The sequence below is a fragment of the Eretmochelys imbricata genome, chromosome 4 (genome assembly GCF_965152235.1).
Source record: "Eretmochelys imbricata isolate rEreImb1 chromosome 4, rEreImb1.hap1, whole genome shotgun sequence".
In the NCBI taxonomy this organism is placed as follows: Eukaryota; Metazoa; Chordata; order Testudines; family Cheloniidae; genus Eretmochelys; species Eretmochelys imbricata.
In genome coordinates, this window is record NC_135575.1 from 57944849 (window position 1) to 57968140 (window position 23292).

Below are 23292 nucleotides of genomic sequence, written 5' to 3' on the forward strand. Positions count from 1 at the left end.
GTGGGGAGGTTGAGGGAAGGTGCCTGTAGATGTCTGTAAGAAACAGACGGGAACCGAGTGTGGGTCTCGGTGGTGACTGGATGGTGGGGGAAGCTGGCTGAGGATGGGTGGAAGTGTATGGGGATGCTGCTGGAAGGGAGTAGCCAGAGGCTGAGAGTGGATGAGTGAAGGGGAAGCGGAGTGGTTGTGTCTGGAGGATGATGGGAGGAAAGCTGGGGACGTTTGGAGTCTGTAATGGGCCCCCTCAACTTCTGTCTCTGCCACTGCCTCCTCTGCTTGCTCTTGCTGCTGCTGCTGCTGCTGTCACCTTCTCCTCCTGGCTGCCCCTGCCCTGCTCAGATCCAGCAAGGGGAGCAGCAAAGGAAGGCAGAGAAGCTGCCTGTTCAGCAGGCACTACAGCAGCCCCTAGTGAACAGCAGCAGCAATTACAGGGTACTCCTGCAGCCTAGCTAAATGCATGGTATGTGACAGGGCTGCCAAAGATGTTTCATGCAAGATGCATAACACTGGGCAGCCCTGAGTATTAATTATAAGCTCAACTGATAAGAATCAGGAACGCTAGAACACTTTACGTGAGTCCTACTAGCCCTCGCTTGGTGGAGACCAAATGACATTTTAAAATTTTTATTATGTATATTACAGTAGTGCCTAAAAAGTGTTAGGTGTTTGTAATGGGGTTGGAACCCACCTCTCGCGAGTGCCCCCTTCTGGTTGGGCGTGTCTGCATTCTTTAGTTCTGGTGACGCCTTTCAGTGGTTCTCAGGCAGGTCTTCAGCGACTCAGCGCTCCGTCCGAGTCACTGTCTGCATGTTAACCAGCACAAACCCCTTCTGGTGTATACAGTCCACCGGGGCCTGTCTCTCTCGCTAGCCCTCCCTGTGCTTTGGTCTTTAAGTAGTCCAGCCCTGGTATGCAGTTGTATCCCCAGGGCTTCCTCCTGGGAGACACTATCTTTCTGCTGCCCTCCCCAGGCTCAGTCCCTACTCAGTCCTAGCAACCAGCCAAGAGCTTCCTCAATGCTCCCGCGATCCCTGCTAGCAAACCATATGGGACCTTATTGCTCTTCCAAGCAGCCAGACCTGCAGTCCTTTCTTCTCCTGCTCCAAACAGCAAACAACTACAGCCAGTCCTCGACTTTACGATGTTAGAGTTACGACGAACGTCACTTACGATGTTTATAAACTGTCACTGTGTTGCAACTTTATGATGTTGGTTTCGACATTATGACACTCAATCTGACATTGTTACTATGGAAAATTCGAGTTACGACGTTTTCAACTTAAGATGCGATATTCAGGAACCAACTGTGTCATAAGTCTGAGGACTGCCTGTGGGGCTCTGCAGCTCCTTTTATACGGCTCTCCTGGGCCCTGATTGGCTGCTTCACCTGCAGCCACTCTAGCCTGCTTGGAGGACCTCTCCACTGCTCCTTTCCTGGGATGGGTGTGGCAGAAACCTGAGGCCTCCGACAGGGTTCAATACAAATATTTGTGAGTTAATACACTCCGAGGCTGGCTGAAGAACAGTAAAAAGTTCCTGTCCATTAAACCCTACAAACTTATTTCCCATCTAATTGAGCACAGGTATGAGAACATTATGGATAATGGGTTCAAAGTAGATGTGAAAATTGCCAGAGGAGGGAAACTTTTTGAGGTGAGCAAATTCTCTTTAGGTACCTACACTTCACTGCATACCTTATGCAGTTTAGCTTCTAACATGAAGTTGGAATTTTCAGGCTCACAGAGCAAAGTACTCATTTGACATGCTGAGATCTCAGCTAGTCTTATCTTAAATATAAGGCATAATTAAAATACAAAGTCCTGAAGTTAAGCTAGGTACCAGCTCCAAGAGAATACAGTCATTATTAATTCAATGTGCCCTTTTGTTTACTCTCTTAAATGCATACAAAGCGTTTAGAAAAAAGTGCTATTCATATAGCCCTTTGGCTATATATTGTACATAATGTATAATATTAATTCAAACTGAATGGCAGAGTTAGAAGAGGAGGTTTGGTAAATAAGTGCTTAGTGCAATACAGTTTTCAAAGAGATCTCCCAGCCTCCATTTAGTGAAGAGATTAGGAAGCTCCTTATATCAGGGACATAAGTCACCATTCCTCATTTAAACGTAAGCATCTTATGGGCTTGTTCTCATGCAACATACTGTACATCAGCCCTCTAAGAATATAGGCTGGTTGAATCATATGTTAGTTCTCTTAATTCTCTGCCAATTTTGCCCCATTTTCCTAACCCTGACAATTAGTCTACATCAAATATTTCACTAGTTTTTACCTCACACAATACCTGAAAGAAACTACGAGGGTCCATCTCAGTGGGACCAAATCACAAAACTGAACTGTTATTTGAGAAGTCTGAGTTTGTCAGGAAAATGAATCACAAGACATGGACCAATACAAAAAAAATGTTAAAAACTGTACTGTCAGATAATTCCTTATTCACCAATTGTCCCTGATATTCTTTTAAGTTATAATTTACTGAAATAACATTTTGTTTTGCAGAAAAAAATAAACTAGGAAAATCAATTTCCAGTGGAACGTTTGCACATTTGGTCAGGGAAAGGAAGAATCATTACCACAGATAGCTCTGGTATGGTGCCAAGGTGCCATCTTGTCTTGTTTTATGGCCTCATAATATGCACTGATTTATAGGCCTAATTTTTTTAGTCATATATGTTACCCTGGACACAGAAAACTATCTTACATTTATAATATGATATTACAATTGTGAAATGGTGTCATTTTAAATTATGAACTGCAATGTAAAGCTAACCCATGCAATTTATGCTGCAGCACTACATGGATGAAACTTACCTGGTTGTGGTTCTGATGGTGTTATCTTTAGTGTGATTGTGCTCTTTGCTCACCTTTTCTGCAGAAGAACAAAGATAATTTTAATTAGCATGAGAACCATTTTTTCAGATTTTTAATTATTTTATATCCTTGCTGCTTTATACTACAGTACAGGAAAACTTTTATCCAATAATTAGAATGAGCTAAGAACACTAGAATCATTTTTATTTTAAAGTGTAACTATCACAATATTAGTCTTGCTGCACATTTTAGCATCACTATTCACAATTCTTGCATTCGTTCAGTTTATGGCAATGAAAACCTTTCTGTGTTCTCTGCTGCTTGCCCCCTCTGTGAGTGGGAATCTGTAAAGCAGTCAGAAGAACTACTGATGCTGCAACCATCACGTGCTTATTCCAATAGATGTCGTGCATAGAAACCCTCCTTTACTTTATTTTCAGATCTGTATCTACCAGCTGTCAGGAATTATTTAATTAGCTTTCAAGACACAAGAGATGAACTCTGTTTTTTCCAAAACAGTTAAAATGTTATGAAACTGCTCTGACTGACAACACCCAAAACCGTATTCTAAATAGCTAAAGAATTCTTGGCCAATATTATGGGGAAGCTTTTGAATTTCTAATGTAAGGCGTAGAAGAAAGTGTTTTTCATTTCTATTATTTTCTATACCATACTAGACTTAACTGTGTGTAAAATCAGAACAATGTTAGCTATCTTCTTTTGTTCTTTAAATTCCACTTCCAAAGAGCACACAGTGGTAGCTATGTCTACCGTCTTTACCTGACAGTTGGAAGAGCAGCTCTGAAGCCATCTTCACTGATATATCCTGGCTGAAGAGGTTTCTCTCCGGGAGCACTCGGCCCTCTGGTACCTTTTGTATGTGTTCAGTAATCTCTCTCCCTAATAAAGAGCTGTAACCAACAGTCTGGCTGGGTGAAATTGAGGGCTGGGACTGATGAATGTCAACTTCCATTGGTTCTTCTTTAATCTTTACCATCTGGGTTTCCTTGTAACTTTCCGCTGCAAATATGTGTTAAAATAAACAAAACAACAAACAAAATTGTTTAATTCAATTAAAAATTTTCAAAGCAAGTAAGGAGGAATAACAAATGCTAGTTTTACATATTACTAGGATATCAGCATAAACAGGACTGAAAGCAAGTAGCTGAGTATAGTGGTACTGGTCTGATTTAGATCTCTGGAGGGGAGAGCAGGAATCACTATCCGCCACACCCACTTTGATTGAATTGGCCTCGTTAGCACTACAGAAGTAAATTTTCCCTCTGTTGATATTCACCCCCCTCTTGTCAACTGTTGGGAACGGGTTATATCCACCCTAATTGAATTGGCCTCGTTAGCACTGACCCCTCACTTGGTAAAGCAACTCCCATCTTTTCATGTGCTGTATATTATACCTTCTTAATGTATTTTCCACTCCAGGCATCTGATGAAGTGGGTTATATCCCACGAAAGCTTATGCCAAATAAATGTGTTAGTCTCTAAGGTGCCACAAGGACTCCTCGTTGTTTTTACTGATACAGACTAACACGGCTACCCCTCTTAAACCTATCCGAATTATATTCATCAGACTATTTTTCTAAACAGAAATGGGAAGATCACCCAAAAACGTATTTTTGTTTTTAAAAAAAACTATAGTTATTTAATTTACTGGCTGTGGGCACTGATTAATTAGTCATATTCTAATTGGCCAAGGTTTTTGTTTTTTTTAAATGATGTCACAGCTGGACACCAGTTCCCAAAGGTGCATAGCTGAAACCTCATCACACACACAAAGTTATCCTATGCACATGTTAAGAGCAAATATATTAGGAGGAACATTTTTATGCCTCCTCTCTTTCTTAAAACCCATTTTTGATAACAAGCATAGGAATTTTCTCTTAAAACACTACAAACCCATAGTACCCTTCCTGTCCAACTCTCCAAATCCAATTTTCCCCTCTTCTGTCTTCTTCCCCAGCCCTAAAACTTGGTCTTTTAAATTAAGAAAATGAGGTGATAATCTAAAAAACCAACTCTCAGTTCAGTTTTCTACGGTGTAGGTATACTTAGATTATTCATGTGTATTCATGAGTGCTGTGATGCAGGTGCAGGGTGAAGTGACCTTATCCCCTTGAAATATTGGCTCCCTTCCACTTCAAAAGAACCTCAAAGGCTGCACTTCAAGGCAGCTCGATCATGGCACACCAAAATACCTATAAAGCAGGTGGGCTGCTCTGAAGTGTAATCCTGAACTGAGAGTTGGTTCCAGACTCCCACTTAAGTTTTTTCAGTTATAAACAAAGTTTAAAGGAGAGTGGAAGGCCCTAGGGGTTGTTTGGTTTTGAAACACCTTTTCATTTCCTCATTATAAATTATAGTATTAATTTTTAAAACATCAAAATCAGAACAAAACAACATTTCAATTGAATGGCTGAATGATTTGACTGACCAGATACATTTTCCCCCCCACAAAAAATTTCATTTTGCAGGAAATTCCAAAATTTTGGAATTTCCAATGGGATGGAAATTTCCAGTTTTGAACAGCTCTACTCCAGAGCTTTGGCTTCCCTACCGATAAGGTTCTTTTTGACTGAAGCATAGCATAAAGAATTTGAAGAGGTCTGGGCCATGCTGGTGAGAAGGCCAAAAATTGCTCTTCTCATTGACTTACAGCATCCACCAAATCCTATCTAAAGGAACTGTTCTGATTTGTAAGCCAACCAATAAGAATGTTTTTTCTCCACCAACCTGACGGCTGCCCTCCTACTTTGCTCAGAAAACTGAAAATCCATGATAGCCTCTCATTTGCAGGAAGCACGTTCACCATTCTTCTTCTCAGAATTAAGTTCACTCTCAATAACGAGAGGTACTATAATCTTTTTTAAAAAATCTGTGCCTCAAATCTGACTCTTGCTAGAGTCAGCAGCAAATGTAATGGCCCATTTCTGACAGAAATAGAAGCAGTCAATGGCTTTCTCAAAGGTGGTAATCAACCACCAGGAAGCATGAAATACTGTGATCTAGCTTCCAAAAATCCATGGTCGATGCCATCGTCATCAACTACCATCTGCTCTCAACCCTGTTTTTCCTGGGAAAGAGATAGTGAACTAGCTCTAGCAACATCTGACCCCTTCCAACCTGGCTTCAGGCTAAGTTACAACTGGCAAAGCATTGGTAACACGGATGGACAACTTTACAGAACTGAATAGAAGCAAAACAACAATGCTGATACTCTGATGTGAGTTGCTTTCGACACAATCCACCACGAGGTGCTGCTTCACCTATATGTCCTGGCATGAGCAGATTTAAATTGTGCTTAACTAACTGTGGTCTTTCCTTTCCTTAAGATCACCTACAGTGATGATAGGCAGCTGTTACTCGATCCTGAGACCTCTGATACATGGAGTTTCACAAGCCTTAATTCTGTCACTCTTCTTGTTTAGTATTAGAGGACATCATGAGATAAATATTAGCTATGATGACAGCAATAGATTTGATAATGTGTCTGTCTACCTATTTAGATATTTATATAGTCCTCATCACCATGGTATCCAAGCAACTCACAATCATTAACAGATTTTTATCTTCACAATACCCTGGTGCAGCAGGGAAGTATTATTTCCATTTTACAGATGTGGAACTGAGGCACAGGGTACATATGTGAATTGTCCAAGTTCACACAGGAAGTCTATGGCTGAGCCAAGGACTGCATCCTGGTCTCAAGTGCCCTATCTACTAGACCAGTCTTCCTACATAAATGCAGCTCTGCAGCTCTCTTACATAGCACAAAGTGGCCCAGATATTTTAGCATATGTAGGAAGGTAGAGCCTGGATAAAGAACAGCTGGCTCAAATTGACCCCTGAACAAATAGAAGTAATACAAATTAGAAGAGAGAAACTCTTTGAGGAACTAGTAAATTCCACTTTCTTACCATCTGCAGTCTGGTAGCTAACATTTCGTAACATTTAGTCATGCTAGATTCATGACTAACACTGGACATCCAAACAGCAGCAGTAACCAAAAATGCTGCCTTCCTTCTCTGGCTAGCATAAAGACTTTGTCCATTCCTTTCAGATGAGGAAATCTGTCACAGCAATCCATGCATTTGTCAGCTCCAGTCTAGAGTACTGTAACTCCCTATGTGGCTCTAGGCAAACATTCAGTCTGCACTGGCTCTTGTTCACTTCCAGATTCACTTCATAGTCTGATGCTGATCTATAAAACCCTTAATGGGACAGGGCCACACTATCTCAGTTATTACACTGCATTCCAAAACTGGCCAAGGCAGCTATAATTGTCCAGCCCATAGTACTGGCAGAGTCCTGGTCTTCCTCCATCAGCATTCCAGCCTTTCAAAGATTCATAGAGTTTAAGGCAAAAAGGGACCATCAGCTCATCTAATCTGATTTTTTGTGTATTGCAGGCCATTACATTTCACCCAGTTAGGGATAACTTGTAATCTCCTCAAAGAATAAAATCACGTTTATTTGATGTGACCTATTTTCCATAAAACCATGTTGCCTAGCATCAATTATATTACTATGACTTAATTCTTTATCAATTGAACCCATTATCAGCTTTTCCATTAAAATTTGCCAGACTGAGATCACACTAAACCAGTCTATAGTTACTGAGATCATCCCACTTGCTCTTTTTGAATACTGGAAAAACATTAGCTCTCTTCCAGTCTTCTAAAATTTCCCCAGAATACCAACACTTGTTAAGAATTAACAGCAGCAGCCCAGCAATCTCCTCAGCCAACTCTTTAGGACACCTGAGTGCAAGTTATATGGGCCTGCTGATTCAAAACGTTTATCCCTAGTAGATTTGTTTAACATCCTCCTTAGTTACTAATGGATTGAAAAGTACTTCATCTTCCTCATGTGATAGGGGTACATGAAACTGCTTCTTTCTGAATACAAAACAGAAATATTTATTGAACACTTCCCGCCTCTTCTGCATCATCAACAGTTTTACCATCTCCACCTAGTAATGAGCCTACATCATTGCTAGGATTTCTTTTGCCCCTAATGTACTTAACCTCCTTCTTACAGTCCTTACTTCTTTCAGCTATGGATTTTTCCCTGTCATTAGCTCCCCTTATCAATTTTCCTCATCATGAATTCTAATTTATGCTATTTCCTATTTGTTTCCTCCGTTTCCCATTTGTTAAAATAAATATTTCTAATTGTTGGTTTCACTTTGCCACTGACCAGGATGGGCTTTTAGCCAAATTTGTCCTCTCCTCTTTCTTGATTGTGGAATCATGACTTTTTGATCTAATAAACTCTTCTTATGGAACTTCCAATTTTTGTCCACGTTTTCCTGTCTCAATTTTACCTCCCAATCAATTTAATTCATAATTTTCCTCAGTCTTTCCTCATTGTCTGACTTCATCAGAGCACCATGGAGAGCTGTGTGCTTTGTGTAGTACTAATGGGCACTTGTGGGTCAGAATATTAATTGGTGTAGATGGTAGGAGATCATAGCTGCAGTATCTGACCACTAATCTGTTACTGGGGGAGGAGGAGGATATAGCCTACTAGTGAGGTTTGGAAGGGTAGGCAGTTCCTCTTTGCCAATCTTTTCTTTGAAGTGTAAGGATATTAGGGATGTTTTTAAAAATCAAAACCACCACCCTATAGCTGTTTCAACTTCAGTTCACCAACAAAAGTTCACTGTTCAACTAACTTCACTTGGTAGTTACTCTGATTCTGCCTTCTCTGTTTCCCCCTGTGCCAATTAAGGATGTGTTTACTTAGCACCTTCCGTGATTTCCATTTTTCTCTAATCTTGGCCATCAAATCTTCAAGCTCTGCCATGCATTTTGTCCTGAGCTGCTAAATATTTACAGAATATTGTAAGGTAGTATAACATGGTTCAGCCATTCACGATGTCATGCGACCCCAATATAGTCCTAGTGTTTTTATATGGCTTTAGTACAAATATTAAGTTTTCATACAGGAACCCTTTTCATGCAAGATCAAGTTGACTTATTCACTGACTCATTTGTATTTCCCTAGATTGTGGACCTGGAAGGGGAGATTGTTTTGGTTGCTTTTGTTGTTAAATGGAGAAAAGAGGCTTTATTATTTGCAGCACTAATAGAAATGAAGCTAGCAGTTAACAGCTACATGGGAATGTTCCAAGAATGATTTACATGAAGTGTTTTCTATCCTATGACAACCTTTGTGCATTTTTTTGAAAAAAGGCCAAACTGATAAAAAATCTCCACCATTCACGATCTACCTGATTTATTTCAGACTTAAGAACATTTTATATTGGGTTCTCAATGGAAAAGCAAGGTAGAAATATTATAATTCAATACTATTTTTTGCTCTATCAAGCATATTTCTTCTTTCCCTAAAGCTTCTCTCACCCTCTTATAATAAGCCATAGAAAATTGTATCAATGGTGAAGGATAAAAAATAAAATATAGTGCACTGAAAGTGAGCTTGGAAGGTCTACATCAGTTATTATTATTAATCAAAATTTCAGGTAACTTGGCAAACAAATATGTTCCTCAGATGTGTGACATCCAGAGTTCTGGGACCAGCCTCCACATTTAGGTGAAGAGATATGGGTTAACCTTTGCTGCTCCGCCTCTCTTTCAAAATATTCGATTTCTGTTTCCATTCCATAGAGTTTAATCCCCTGTCCTGCTTACTCTTTTGATTGAGAGACACTGACATAAGCCAGGCAGAGGCAAGAATGGAATAATACAAGTGCTTCCTTTCTCTCATGATCAGGGAAGACTTCCACAGGTCAAGCTAACTTTACACATTTGAGATATTTCTCTCTTCCTTCCCTATCTTATTCTAGGCCCCCATTCCATCCTGTCAGAAAAAAAATAAACATAAGTCATGCCTTAGCCTCTTTCCTAACAGTAAAGCAAAGAAAAAGTGATACATAGCTAGACTGTAATTTTATCACAAGACCTGAGTAAGGGGAAGCACATAGTCATGTTGTCCAAGCAGATGACTGGGGACCATGTTGTGACTCAGTATCACAACATGGTCTCTGGTTCATTCTTGCCCTGGGGTTAGGTGGTGAAGCAACATGAATCAGTCCAACTCCTGGCACAGATTACTACTACTTCTGCACCTGTTTAGCTATGCTGGCCCACATGGTGGGGGAGGAAATGATGTCAAGTCTCTGCTCACTCCCTACCCACTTGCACAGGTGGGAGAATAGTACCGCATGGAAGTGGTTTTCCCCTTCATGCAAGGGAGTAAAAGGCTCCTTGCACTCCTGCATAGCTTTACACATGGTCAGAACTGGGCCCAGTATTATTAGGAATGAGGTTAGCACATTGAAAAGACTAAGGTTGAATATGTAACACGACAACTACTTTGATTTTTCTTTTCTTTTGCATTACACCTGGGTAGCTGGGCAGGGTTAAATTATCATCATGGTTTATGCACTATTCAAATAAACTTTGATGGCCAAATTAACTTGTAGCATGACAGAGCTGTTATCCTGGTCTGCAAAATATAGTAGGGTGACCAGAGGGCAAGTGTGAAAAATCGGGATGGGGTGGGGGGTAATAGGTGCCCATATAAGAAAAAGACCCCAAAATCAGGACTGTCCCTATAAAATCAGGACATCTGGTCACCCTAAAATATAGTCTGTTGTTCACTTAAAAATACACTGGATGAAGCACCGTAAAAATACTGCAGAGAACAAATGTGGATGGACTAGTCAGACTTTTTGTACTGGCGAACCCTTTCACTCAGCAAGCCTCTGAGTGCAACTCTGTCTCCTTATAAATTAAAAACAGGGGGAAAGAGGGTAATTTTAATTTAATTTAACTGGGGCTGTCAGCTCCATGCATGGCAGAGCTGACAGCTGGAGCCCCACCAGGTATGGGGCTGACAACTTGCAACTCCCAGGCAATAACCTCGAGACCCCATCAGGAGTCGCAATCCCGCAGTTTGAGAACTGCTGGACTAGATGATCTAATATTGAATCTATTTCCCCATGTTAAGTATCCTCACACCTTCTTGTCAACTGTCTACATGGGTCATCTTGATTATCAGTACAAAAGTTTTTTTCTCCTGTTGATAATAGCTCATCTTAATTAATTAGCCTCTTACAGTTTGTATGGCAACTTCCACCTTCTCTGTATGTGTGTGTGTGTGTGTGTGTATACATATCTTCTTACTATATGTTCCATTCTATGCATCCAATGAAATGGGCTGTAGCCCACAAAAGCTTATGCTCTAATAAATTCGTTAGTATCTAAGGTGCCACAAGTACTCCTGTTCTTTTTGCGGATATGGACAGACACAGCTGCTACTCTGAAACCTGTAATTTTGGACTGATTTTCTGTTGCTAATTTACATGATGCCCAACTAGTTTAACAAAATAAGGGAAACTTATTGCATCTATAAAAGCACTAACATCAAACCACCAAGAGTTGTTACTTTACACATCAGTAAGCCTTTCAATCAGGTGACCCATAAAACCCTCAGGTACAGCTATTCATATCAAGAGACACTATTTTCCAACTCAGTCATGAAAACAGAGTACTGCATATGGTTTATTTTGGTCTGAAGTGCATTCATCAGAGGTTACAGCCTCTTTTGTGTTCATGAACACAAGGAATTGTAAAGTAGTAACATCCCAAAAGACCAAACCAAACCATAAGGGAGATCCTAACAGTCTAATTGTAGCACAGTGCACTGCCATGGTGAAAGTACACAGATCGGCATTCAGCTCCAGAGATTTCTCCCAATCCCCCAGGCAGCAGGGCCTGAGAGTTGTGCAGAAATCCATTCTAAAGTAACACCCTCTGCTCTGTTTAGAACCAGTATTGACTAACTTCAGAAAGACCATGTCCAAATTTCTTCCATCAAAAGGTTGAGCTGCCAGTATGAGCCATTAAGGTAGAATGGTAGGTAGCGGAAAAGCGGAAGACAAGTAAAAATGATCACATAAGATTTTATTCCAATAACATAAGCCTCTACTGTGAGTTCATTGCTTCCATAGTATCTTAAAATAGAAATGGAGCTAACTCATAAGCTGTCAGCTCATACAAAGTGTAAAAATGTTAAATTACGGAAATAAAATCACTAACCATTTTACACATGGTGGGGAAAATGATGCCCAGCAATGGCTATTTCTTTTGGTTTATACTTTATAAAGATAAATGTTATTTACATAGAGAGGGTTTGAGTCTCATCATTCAATTTTACACCAGCGTAACTCTGTTGACTCAGTTGGCAGTTACTTACGGAGATTGGTGCAAATTCAGAATCAAGCCTATATAGTAGAGTCGTCGATTAATTGCAGTTAACTCAAGTGATTAACTCCAAAAAATTAATCATGATTAAAAAAATTAATCGCAATTAATTGCCATTTTAATCGCACTGTTAAACAATAAAATACCAATTTAAATGTATTAAATATTTTGGGATGTTTTTCTACATTTTCAAACATATTGATTTCAATTACAACACAGAATACAAAGTGTACAGTGCTCACTTTGTATTATTATTTTTATTACAAATATTTGCACTGTAAAATTATAAAAGAAATAGTATTTTTCAGTTCACCTCATGTTATACCGTAATGCAATCTCTTTATCGTGAAAGTACAACTTACAAAGGTAGATTTTTTTGTTTCGTAACTGCACTCAAAACCAAAACAATGTAAAACTTTAGAGCCTACAAATCCACCCAATCATACTTCTTGTTCAGCCCATCACTAAGACAAACAAGTTTGTTTACATTTCTGGGAGATAATGCTGCTGGCTTCTTACTTACAATATCACCTGAAAGCGAGAACAGGTGTTCGCATGGAACTTTTGTAGCTGGCATTGTAAGGTATTTATGTGCCAGATATGCTAAACATTCGTATCCCCCTTCATGCTTCGGCCACCATTCCAGAGGACATGCTTCCATGCTGATGACCCTCATTAAAAAAAATAACGCATTAATTAAATTTGTGACTGAACTCCTTGGGAGAGAATAGTATGTCTCCTGCTCTGTTTTACCCGCATTCTGCCATATATTTCATGTTATAGCAGTCAGTTTCAGACAATGACCCAGCATGTGTTGTTCATTTTAAGAACACTTTCACTGCAGAATTCTCAAAACATAAAGAAGGTACCAATGTGAGACTTCTAAAGATAGTTACAGCACTCGACCCAAGGTTTATGAATCTGAAGTGCCTTCCAAAATCTGAGAGGGATGAGGTGTGGAGCATGCTTTCAAAAGTCTTAAAATAGTAACTCTCCAAAGTGGAAACTACAGAACCTGAACCACCAAAAAAGAAAATCAACCTTCTGCTGGTGACATCTGACTCAGATAATGAAAGTGAACATGTGTTGGTCTGCACTGCTTTGGACTGTTATCAAGCAGAACCTATCATTAGCATGGATACATGTCCTCTAGAATGCTGGTTGAAGCATGAAGGGACATATGAATCTTTAACGCATATGGTACGTAAATATCTTGCAACACTGGCTACAAGAGTGCCATGTGAACGCCTGTTCTCGCTTTCAGGTGACATTGTAAACAAGAAGCGGGCAGCATTGTCTCCCGCAACTGTAAACAAACTTGTTTGTCTGAGTGACTAGCTGAACAAGAAGTACGACTGAGTGGACTTGTAGGCTCTAAAGTCTTTCATTGTTTTATTTTTGAATGCAGTTATTTTTTTGTAAATTATTCTACATTTGTAAGTTCAGCTTTCATGATAAAGAGATTGTATTACAGTACTTGTATGAGGTGAATTGAAAAATACAATTTCTTTTATTATTTTTATAGCACAATATTTGTAATCATAAATATAAAGTGAGCATGTACACTTTGTATTCTGTGTTGTAACTGAAATCAGTATATTTGAAAATGTAGAAAAAAATCCAAAAATATCTAAATAAATGGTATTCTATTATTGCTATTAATCGTGATTAATTTTTTAATCGCTCGACAGCCCTACTATATAGTTATTTAAAATATCACGAATCAGGTAGTAAAGCCTGATGTTGGCAATACCATAAGTCTCCAAAAATTTGGCTTCCAGAGTAATTTCAGATGTTATACCTCAGACCTAGAATCTTTGTGTCTGATAACCAAGAGCCTGAATTATCTGATTATTAGCTGGGATGCCAGTCAGGTTCACATGCCAACTGGCAATTTGGGTGAAAAATATTTCCCTTGAATGTCTGATAAGTTGAATTTGTGCATTAGTTTTCACAATCAAGTGGACAGGGGTAACTAGTGGGTCAACTTGTACTGACTCTTCAAAAGCATTCAATATGGTGAATCAGGCATTTTGTTATGCTAATTGTTCTCATTTGCTAGAAATAAACATGCCCTAAAACAGCTTAAATAAAACCTTAGTGGTAGGAAACAGTTGGTGAGCATCAGAGGTTCAGCTTCAGAGCCACAACAAGTAACATCTGATTTTCCCTAGGGCTCTGTGCTTGATGCTTTATTCCGCTGAAACTTTTTCTTTTTTCTTACTGATGTTTTATGTAAGGCAATGTTGATAAGGCTGGAATCAATGCAACAGGGCTTTGCATAAAAGAACAAAATTGGAAAATGGCTACTGTTTTGAGTTTCCACTTTAACAAAATTCCATGCTGTAGCATTTTATAACTAAAAAATCCAATTTAGTAACAACTAGAACTAGAAAAAACTGGCAAAGGCAAGTAAACCACAACATAGGGATACATCAGAGTCACGCAATACACATTTCACTTCTCCTTTTTAAATTATAAAACTGTGGATGCTAATTTTAGAGATTCTGATTACAGGATTATCAACCCTTTAAGATTAAAAAAAAATAACTGAAAAGTGTTTTAAAGTCTACACATGCAGTGACCAATGTTGTTGCTCACCCAACACATTCCAATCAATATAGTTCTCTCATATTTCAAGATTCATCTACTGAACTTCAAGAGTATCTGTGGATACTTATAAATTCACAAACACCTTGGCTCTTATTCACCTTGGCATCTTACTGCACTGTGTTCTATGCAGAAATAAGAAAAGGGAAGAAGGGGACACAAAGGTGGCTTCATGCAAACTTTGTACCTCCAAGATTCTGGGAGCACACAGGGACTGGATGGGTTCCCAGCAAAAGTCAGAGTACCTCCAGAGGCTGCTCTAGTTTGCAGTCTTCTTCAAAGGTTCTATATGGGTTCACAGCAGCTCATAACAGCTTGAGTGTGACAATCTCGGATACATTCCCTCTCTACCCAACATGCTACTATGCTAGGAAAGCACAGAGCCTTTCCAATGGCCCTATACATCCAGGGAATCTCTTACTCCGGGCAATTCCCATATCCATATGGCCAGTTTTACCAACTCTGTGGCTTCTGTATGGTGGTTGAACAATATAGAGGGACAAAAGCAGCGCTAAGAATCCAGGCTCTTGCTTTTTGTTTAAACTTTTATCTGAAAGTTAACAAAGAAGGTACATTTAAACTGTGGACATTAGCATTCGTTATTCCAAATGACCTCATCTTTTAAATTAATATGCTTTTCAATAGATGTCAAGATTACACTTACATAAAAAAGGGAAGGTCAATTATAATCTCTGATCTAACCTATTTAAAGATCTATTATCCATTAACATCTACTAAACTTTAAGCTCTGTTCAGTTGTGATTAATATGCTTGTACATCTCTATGAACGTGAACTTTTCCAACTAGTGCCTTTTGCATTTTGTAGAAAAATTGTGATCTCACAGGACTTCAGATACACTATTAGATTAGAAAAGTGCCACTTTTGCCAGATGCTGCTGCAGCTAGTGCTTTGCACTGCTGTGTGGAATTCAGCTCAGCTGTCCTTCTTGGCCACTCTGCTCTCCACATAGGCTAACAACGTGATGTACAGGTGGCTGGGTTTGCTGAGTGATTCCCTAGAGGGATACCAGGAGCTGCTTGGTTCTCATAACCAACAACAGTCTGGCCTGCTAGCTGACTGTGCGAAGTCATTCCCCTTGCTCTAAGGAGCTCTCTTATTGGCCAAAAGGGAGCTTCACCCATTAGGTTTAGCTGGGCAAGGAGTAAAGGACATTCAGATTCTCCTCTTGATGTACCACTTGATAACCGAGCTTAAGGTAAGTCGCAAAAAGAAAAGGAATACTTGTGGCACCTTAGAGACTAAGCTTAAGCTTATGCTCAAATAAATTGGTTAGTCTCTAAGGTGCCACAAGTCCTCCTTTACTTTTTGCGGATACAGACCAACATGGCTGCTATTCTGAAACCTAAGGTAAGTCGCTGGCTCTTATCTTTGCAAAACTGTATTGCATTCTGGTTTCTGTTTGCATCAAGCCAGCACTGCGGTCAGGTTTCCATATGTTCCACAATACGTCACAATTTTAGGAGCGGACATAGTCTTTGCAGGAAGGTAAATTTATCTGTCTGGTTAGGTCAGACTGGTAAGGAGGGAGGGATATATATCTTCTAGATTTGTAGGATTCGTGGATAGCTGGGACCAAAAGACTTGCCAGCAAAGACTGTGTGGAGTCTGCATAGGCGGAGTTTGGGGGGGCAAGGGAAGGCATTGCCCCCCCAAACTGCAAGCCTCAGGGGCAGGCAGTCTGAGGCCTTGTCTACACTGCCACTTTACAGCGCTGAAACTTTCTCGCTCAGGGGTGTGAAAAAACACCCCCCTCAGCGATGCAAGTTTCAGTGCTGTAAAGTGGCAGTGTAGACAGCGCTGGGAGCCGCGTGCCGAGCGCTGGGAGCTACTCCCCTCGTGGGGACGGATTTTTTACAGCGCTGGGAGAGCTCTCTCCCAGCGCTGGTGCCGTGACTACACAGCCATGTTAAAGCGCTGCCGCGGAAGCACTTTAACGTTGGTAGTGAAGACATACCCTTCATGTGCAGTGCAAAGAGTTCTGCAGAGGAGGTGCTGCTGCCAGCTTGCACCCTGGAGGAGGGGAGTCAGCATTTTGTTTATAAACAGAGTGATTAGCAGGTGATTAAGATAAGAAAGGGCTTTTAGAATATTTCCTAAAGTTAAAAGATCTGTTCCAAACTTGGTGAGCTCAAAAAGTAAGTAGCCTAAGGGCTTGTCCACACTGGCAATTTACAGCGCTGCAACTTTCTCGCTCGGGGGTGAAAAAACATCCCCGTGAGCACAGCAAGTTTCAGCGCTGTAAAGCGACAGTGTAGACAGTGCACCGGCGCTGGGACTACGCCCCTCGTGGAGGTGCTTTTTTTAGAGCGCGGGGGCCCTGTGCCATGACCACATAAGCCACTAAATGATAGAGAGTAATTGTAGATTTTTCTACAATGGTTTCCATTGTTGTATTCAAGAGGTGGTAACAAAGTTACTAATATCTTTCTTTGAGAAGATAACTGATTTTTTTAGACAAAGGAAATGCAGTAGATCTAATCTACCTGGATGTCAGTAAGGCAGTTGATACAGTTCCACATGAGAAATTATTAGTTAAATTGGAGAAGATGGGGATTAATATGAGAACCGAAAGGTGGATAAGAAACTGGTTAAAGGGAAGACAACAACAGGTCTACTGAAAGTGAACTCTCAGGTAAAGGAAGGTTACTAGTGGAATTCCTCAGGCATCAGTCTTGGCACCAACTTTATTTGATATTGTTATTGCTGACCTTGGCACAAAAAAATGGGAGTGTGCTAATAACGCTTGCAGATGAGACAAAGTTGGGAGGAATTGCCAATACCGAGGAGGACCGGAATACCATACAAGAAGATCTGGATGATCTTGTAAAAGGGAGTAATAGAAATGGGATGATATTTAATAGTGCAAAGTGAAAAGTCATGCATTTAGGGACTAACAACAAGCATTAACTGGGGATCTATCAGTTGGAAGTGACAGTGGAGGAGAAAGAGCTGGGGGTATTGGTTGATCACAGGATAACTATAAGCCATCAATGTGATGTGGCCGTGAAAAAGCCAACACAGTCCTGGGGTGCATCAGGCAAGGTATCTCCAGCAGAGACAGGGAAGTGTTAATACCATTATACAAGGTACTGGTGAGACCTCATCTGGAATACTGTGTGCAATTCTGGTCTCCCATGTTTAAGAAAGATGAATTCAAACTGGAACAGGTGCAGAGAAGGGCTACTAGGATGATCTGAGGAATAGAAAATCTATTTTATGAGAAGAGACTCAAAGAGCTTGGCTTGTTTAGTCTCACCAATAGAAAGCTGAAGGGAGATATGATTATCCTGTATAAATACATCAGAGAGATAAATACCAGGGAGGAAGAGGAGTTATTTAAGTTAAGCATCAATGTGGACCCCAGAACAAACACATATCAACTGGTCATCAACAAGTTTAGACTTGAAATTAGGTGAACACTTCTAGCCACCAGAAGAGTGAAGTTCTGGAGCAGCCTCCCAAGTGGAACAGTGTGGGCAAAAGTCTTAACTGGCTTCAAGACTGAGCTTGATAAGTCTACAGAGGGGATAGTATGACAGACTGACTGCAGTGGCATGTGGCCCATTGGTGACTGCCTGGGCAAAAATCCCCAATGGCTGGAGATGGGACACTAGATGGGGAGGACTCTGAGTTACTACAGAGAATTCTTTCCCAGGTATCCGTCTGGTGGGTCTTGCCCACATGCTCAGGGTCTAACTGATCAGCATATTTGGGGTTGGAAAGGAATTTTCCCCCAGGGCAGATCTTTCGCTTCCTCTGCAGCGTGGGTCACTTGCAGGTTTAAACTAGTGTAAATGGTAAATTCTCTGTAACTTGAAGTCTTTAAATCATGATTTGAGGACTTCAGTAACTCAGCAAGAGGTTAGGGGTCTATTACAGGAGTGAGTGGGTGGGTGAGGTTCTGTGGCCTGCAATGTGGAGGAGGTCAGACTAGATGATCACGATGGTCCCTTCTAACTTTAGTAAGAGTATCTGAGTAAGAATATACATTACAATTTTAAACCTAACCAGTATCCCATAAGTTACTTGCCACAAGATGTCAGAACATGTTAGTATTAGAGCTGAGTGTAAGTTATGCAAAAACTCTAGAGTTTTCAGTTGCCTAAGTAGCCCCTGGAATCATGGTTAAGGCTGTGCCCTCCCCCTCCCCATATCTGAAATGGTGCCCTTGTGGGCAGGCATGAAATTTGTCCTCACCCTCCCAACGTGCAGCCCCATTGGCCTGACTGGACCTGCTGCCCCAGTCCCCCCAAATATAGAAGTCAAACTATGCCTATGGGAATCTGTCTCAATGATGGCTCTAACCTTCTCTACAGAGGTGGAGCGTGGCTTAGTGTAAGCCATGTCGAGGCAAGGGGGAGTCCGGATGGTAGCTCTGACTGGGTCTTGAGGTCTGTCAGCCAGGACCATCAAAAAGGCAGCTCATGCTTGGGCCGAGCTACTAGACACCCTTTGTCACAAAAACTCCTGCCGTTTGTTTGCATTCTTCATGGTGGTTTATTTCATAAAGTTGCGGCCTTTGTGACAAACATGAGAAACAGACATACACAGACTTACTGTTACTTGCACCTAAGCGGCACCTTAATTAGTGGCCTTATCTAAAGCCTACTGAATGCAATGAACAGCATCCCTTTGACTCAGCGGGCTTTGGAAGGACTTGAAGATCTTCACTCAAGGGTTTTATTCTCACTTCCATGCACAAACAATTTAATTCAAACAGTGAAAGTCAACAGCAACGTAAGAAGCGAATAGTGTCCTTGTTAATCATTTAAAACTTTAAAAAGCACACACCTGCTAGTAAAATCTGCCCTGTGCTCCTCCTGAGTCCTCCAGCCCGCGTTTGCAGCACTCCTGCCACCCGCACCTCCCACCTGCTCCCTTGAGGCTGTGGGTGAACCTCCCTCCCTGCTTTCCTGCTCCCCACAGCTTCTATCCCTGCAACCTCCATCCCATGGAGCAGCCCTCCCACAGGGGGTGCGCCTGTTGTTGGGGGGCCCCATGCCAGGATACAGTGTGTTTTATGGTAAATCCGCCCCTGATGATGATCCCTTCTGGCCTTAAAGTATAGGAGTCTGTAAGTGGAGGTGCCAGGGGTGAGGAAAGGGGGAGGAAGACTGTAGAGAGCAAGCCAGCCCAGCACTCACCCACATCAGTGGCTCTTGGGCCCCTCTCATTGGGCTGGGCCCAGCTCCCTGCTCCAGATGTTGCACTGGTTGCAGCACCACCCAGGTCTGGCCTGGCCGTCTCCTGGCAAACGACCACCCCCCATCATCACCGCTCACTAAAATTGGGCCAAAGTTGAGTAGTGCTGCAACCCCATGTGTCAGATTGCAACACTCATAGTGGGGAGCCAGGCTCAGCCCCAGGGGATAGAAGCCGCTGCTGCAGGGTGAATCAGGATGGGCTTGCTCTCCAATGCCTCCATCCCAAGGACCTCTTCTCCTAACCGGGCCCACAATCCATTTAGAACCTTCCTGTGACTCACTGATGTGATCCTCTATTTGGGAAACGCTGTATTAGACCTTGGTGTGCTGGAAGAGAATTCTGGGTATTAAACTGCAATCAGCTTGCCATGCATCTCTCCTTTTCCATGTTCAGTATCCTGAACACAGTGATTTTTTCACCAGAAACTAAATTTGCAATTAAATGAGTTTTTCTCCCCTGCAATTAGGCAGTATACTTCCACCATTCTGCCCGCTCTTTGGTTGAGTCATTAATGGTGTCATGAAACATGACAAGTCCCATCCCCAGATAGAAGTCCATTACTATTCACATTCTTTTGGGGCTACATATTTATGCAATTGTCATGGAAAAACCTATTAAGTGAAATGAACGATATGAACTTTCTGCAGTATACCGCTGCTAGGAGTAAACCTCAAAATACAGCAAAAAATCCTAGATTTGCCTTAACACATAGTAAATCTAGCTCTTCAACAGGTTACATCTTTGTAAATAACTAGAAAAAATGGATTAGCTCTATAACATTGCACTACTGTTGTCATATTTCTGTTGTAGTAATCAAAAGTCTCATAATCTTATAGTTTTACCATGAGCTTTAGACAGAAGATTTCTCTTCTACTGTATCATTACATTTCTATTTTTAGTTTGAAAATATTTCCTTTATTTTCTTTCTCCTTCTCTGGGCTCCGGTTGAGGGGCTCATGAGGGGTGATCCTACTGCGTCTTGGTCCCGGACTATCACTCATACTGGCTACAGCAGAAGAGGTCAGTTCCCCAAGCCTCCCCTAGGTTCTCAGCCCCTGCAAACCTCCTGTCTCCTATTATTTCCCATCTCTGCCCTTCCTCAAAGGGGCCATATCCTTCCCTGCTTGGTCCACAATCTTCTGGAATCACTTTGGCTCTTGCAGAGTGGCATCTATCTCCTGGTCAAACACCTTCTCTCTTACCTTCTCTCTTACTTGCTGGGCTCTTACAGAGAGGTGAAGCAGAAGCTGCTGCTTCTGCCAAATGCCTCCAACGCCCCATGTAGGGGTCTAGGAAATTAAGACAAGGACTTTCCTACTCCCATCCCTTGCCGGGCTCCCAAGGGCTCCCTAGCACTAAGCAGGGATCTACACAGCGAAGACGCGGCTCCCCCAGGCTTCTGTTGCTCTTTGCCTCTCAGAGACATTGACTCAGTACTAAACTCAGGAACAGCAGCAGCATTGTTGCTGTGACACTAGTAAAAACCCTCTTGCAGGGCCTGGGGAAGATTCCGGGTTGCGAGATCTCCCCAGGGAAGTGCAATGAATATGCTGTCAAGATGCAAGAGCGTGAGATGAGAAGTTTAACTCTCTGTCAAAAAACAGCGAAATTATATACAAAGAACTGTCCAATGCACACAAACTGGAAAAAACAGGGGAAAATATTTACCCCCATTTTGTTGAATTATAGCAATCACAGGTGTCACTTGAGACAGCAATTTTGAAAAAAATCAGATTAAAATGTGTTTTAAAGCTGACAATCTCTTTAAAATAAGAAAATAAAATTTCTTATTATCAAACATTAAGTAAATCATTAGTATTTTGCATAATCGGTCAGAGGCTCCTGAGGAAAATGTATCAATTTGATCTAAACTGGTCCAAAGTAAGACCGCTGTACTATAACAGAATTAATCTAGTTACAGAAATTCTTAAGATTTTCATAACTATCTTATTTAGTTTGTTGTGTGCTTGCTCGAAGAGCATATTGTGGTCTGTTTCGGGGGGCTGTGTGCTGAGCTAAGTGAACAGGAGCAGCAACCAGGTGAATTTTGCGAAGGAGTTTAAAGACAGAGGGAGAGAGGCATCCCTTATTCCTTCCACATCCAGCTCTCAAGCAGAGAGTGCCCTGGGACAGACAGCAATCACCAGACAGAGTTAACTGCCAAGGTAAGGTTTCAGAGTAACAGCCGTGTTAGTCTGTATTCGCAAAAAGAAAAGGAGTACTTGTGGCACCCTTGATTATCATACACATTGTGAAGAGAGTGGTCACTTTGGATGGGCTATTACCAGCAGGAGAGTGAGTTTGTGTGTGTGTGTGGCGGGGGGGGGCGGAGGGTGAGAAAACCTGGATTTGTGCTGGAAATGGCCCAACTTGATGATCACTTTAGATAAGCTATTACCATCAGGACAGTGGGGTGGGAGGAGGTATGTTTCATGGTCTCTGTGTGTATATAATGTCTTCTGCAGTTTCCACGGTATGCATCCGATGAAGTGAGCTGTAGCTCACGAAAGCTCATGCTCAAATAAATTGGTTAGTCTCTAAGGTGCCACAAGTACTCCTTTTCTTTTTGCCAAGGTAAGGAGAGTGTAGCTGCAGTGAGACTTCAGCAGCAAGGGGAGAAGTAACTAGATAATACTTAGTCCTGACTTGAGTGCAGGGGACTGGACTAAATGGCCTCTCCAGATCCCTTCCAGTTCTGTGATTCTAAGGCTGAGGGACTATAACCTAATGACTGGAAGGGCACCAGCAAAGCCCTTGGGAAAGAAACATTGAGGGGAGGGAGGTGGGAGAAGGAAAGAGACAGAAAAACCCAATACACCTAACAAACTAATTCTAAACTTAAGCCAATTATCCCCGACCCATCCAAAACAAAAACCAAAACCCTGCAAGAGTAAAAAGAATGCAGGCAGAAGTCCAGCTGCTGAGTGGGGGGCTATCCACTTTATTGCACTGACTACAACATGTACCTGCCTTATGGGTAATCATGGATGCAGGCAACTCATGGCCTTCAGAGAGACAGTATGGGCTCTGGAAGCCAGGGTGATTGAACTGGAGGACCTATGAGATACAGATGGTACAGAGAGGAGACTTTCAGGGACAAAATAGAGTGGTCCCACCCCCAGTCTGACAGCCTCTGTGCTGTTAAGGATGGCAGTCTCGGGGAAGGGGAACATCAAGCTGCAGCAGACAAACAATCCTCTAGTGGGGACCTTCATTCCAGATGATGTCATAGTATCCTCTCGCACTGAGGACACTCATCCTGGGGAGGGAACCCCAGTTACTTTGAAAAGCACAGTAAGAGAAATGGGGGGGTTTGATTATTAGAAATATAGCTATGTGGGTTTGTGATGATCAGGAGAACTGCATAGTAAATTACCAAC

General features: G+C 41.5%; 1 protein-coding gene across 1 annotated transcript in view; it reads right to left on the reverse strand.

Annotated features, from left to right (window-relative positions):
* The window catches only part of ZNF827 (zinc finger protein 827), a 134175-nt gene that overhangs the window by 47014 nt on the left and 63869 nt on the right, over positions 1-23292 (reverse strand). The window contains exons 6-7 of the mRNA XM_077814457.1: positions 3611-3850; positions 2831-2888 (exon numbers count right to left, since the gene is read on the reverse strand). Of these exons, the coding sequence (XP_077670583.1) occupies positions 2831-2888; positions 3611-3850 (298 nt within the window). The remainder of the gene's footprint in view (positions 1-2830; positions 2889-3610; positions 3851-23292) is intronic.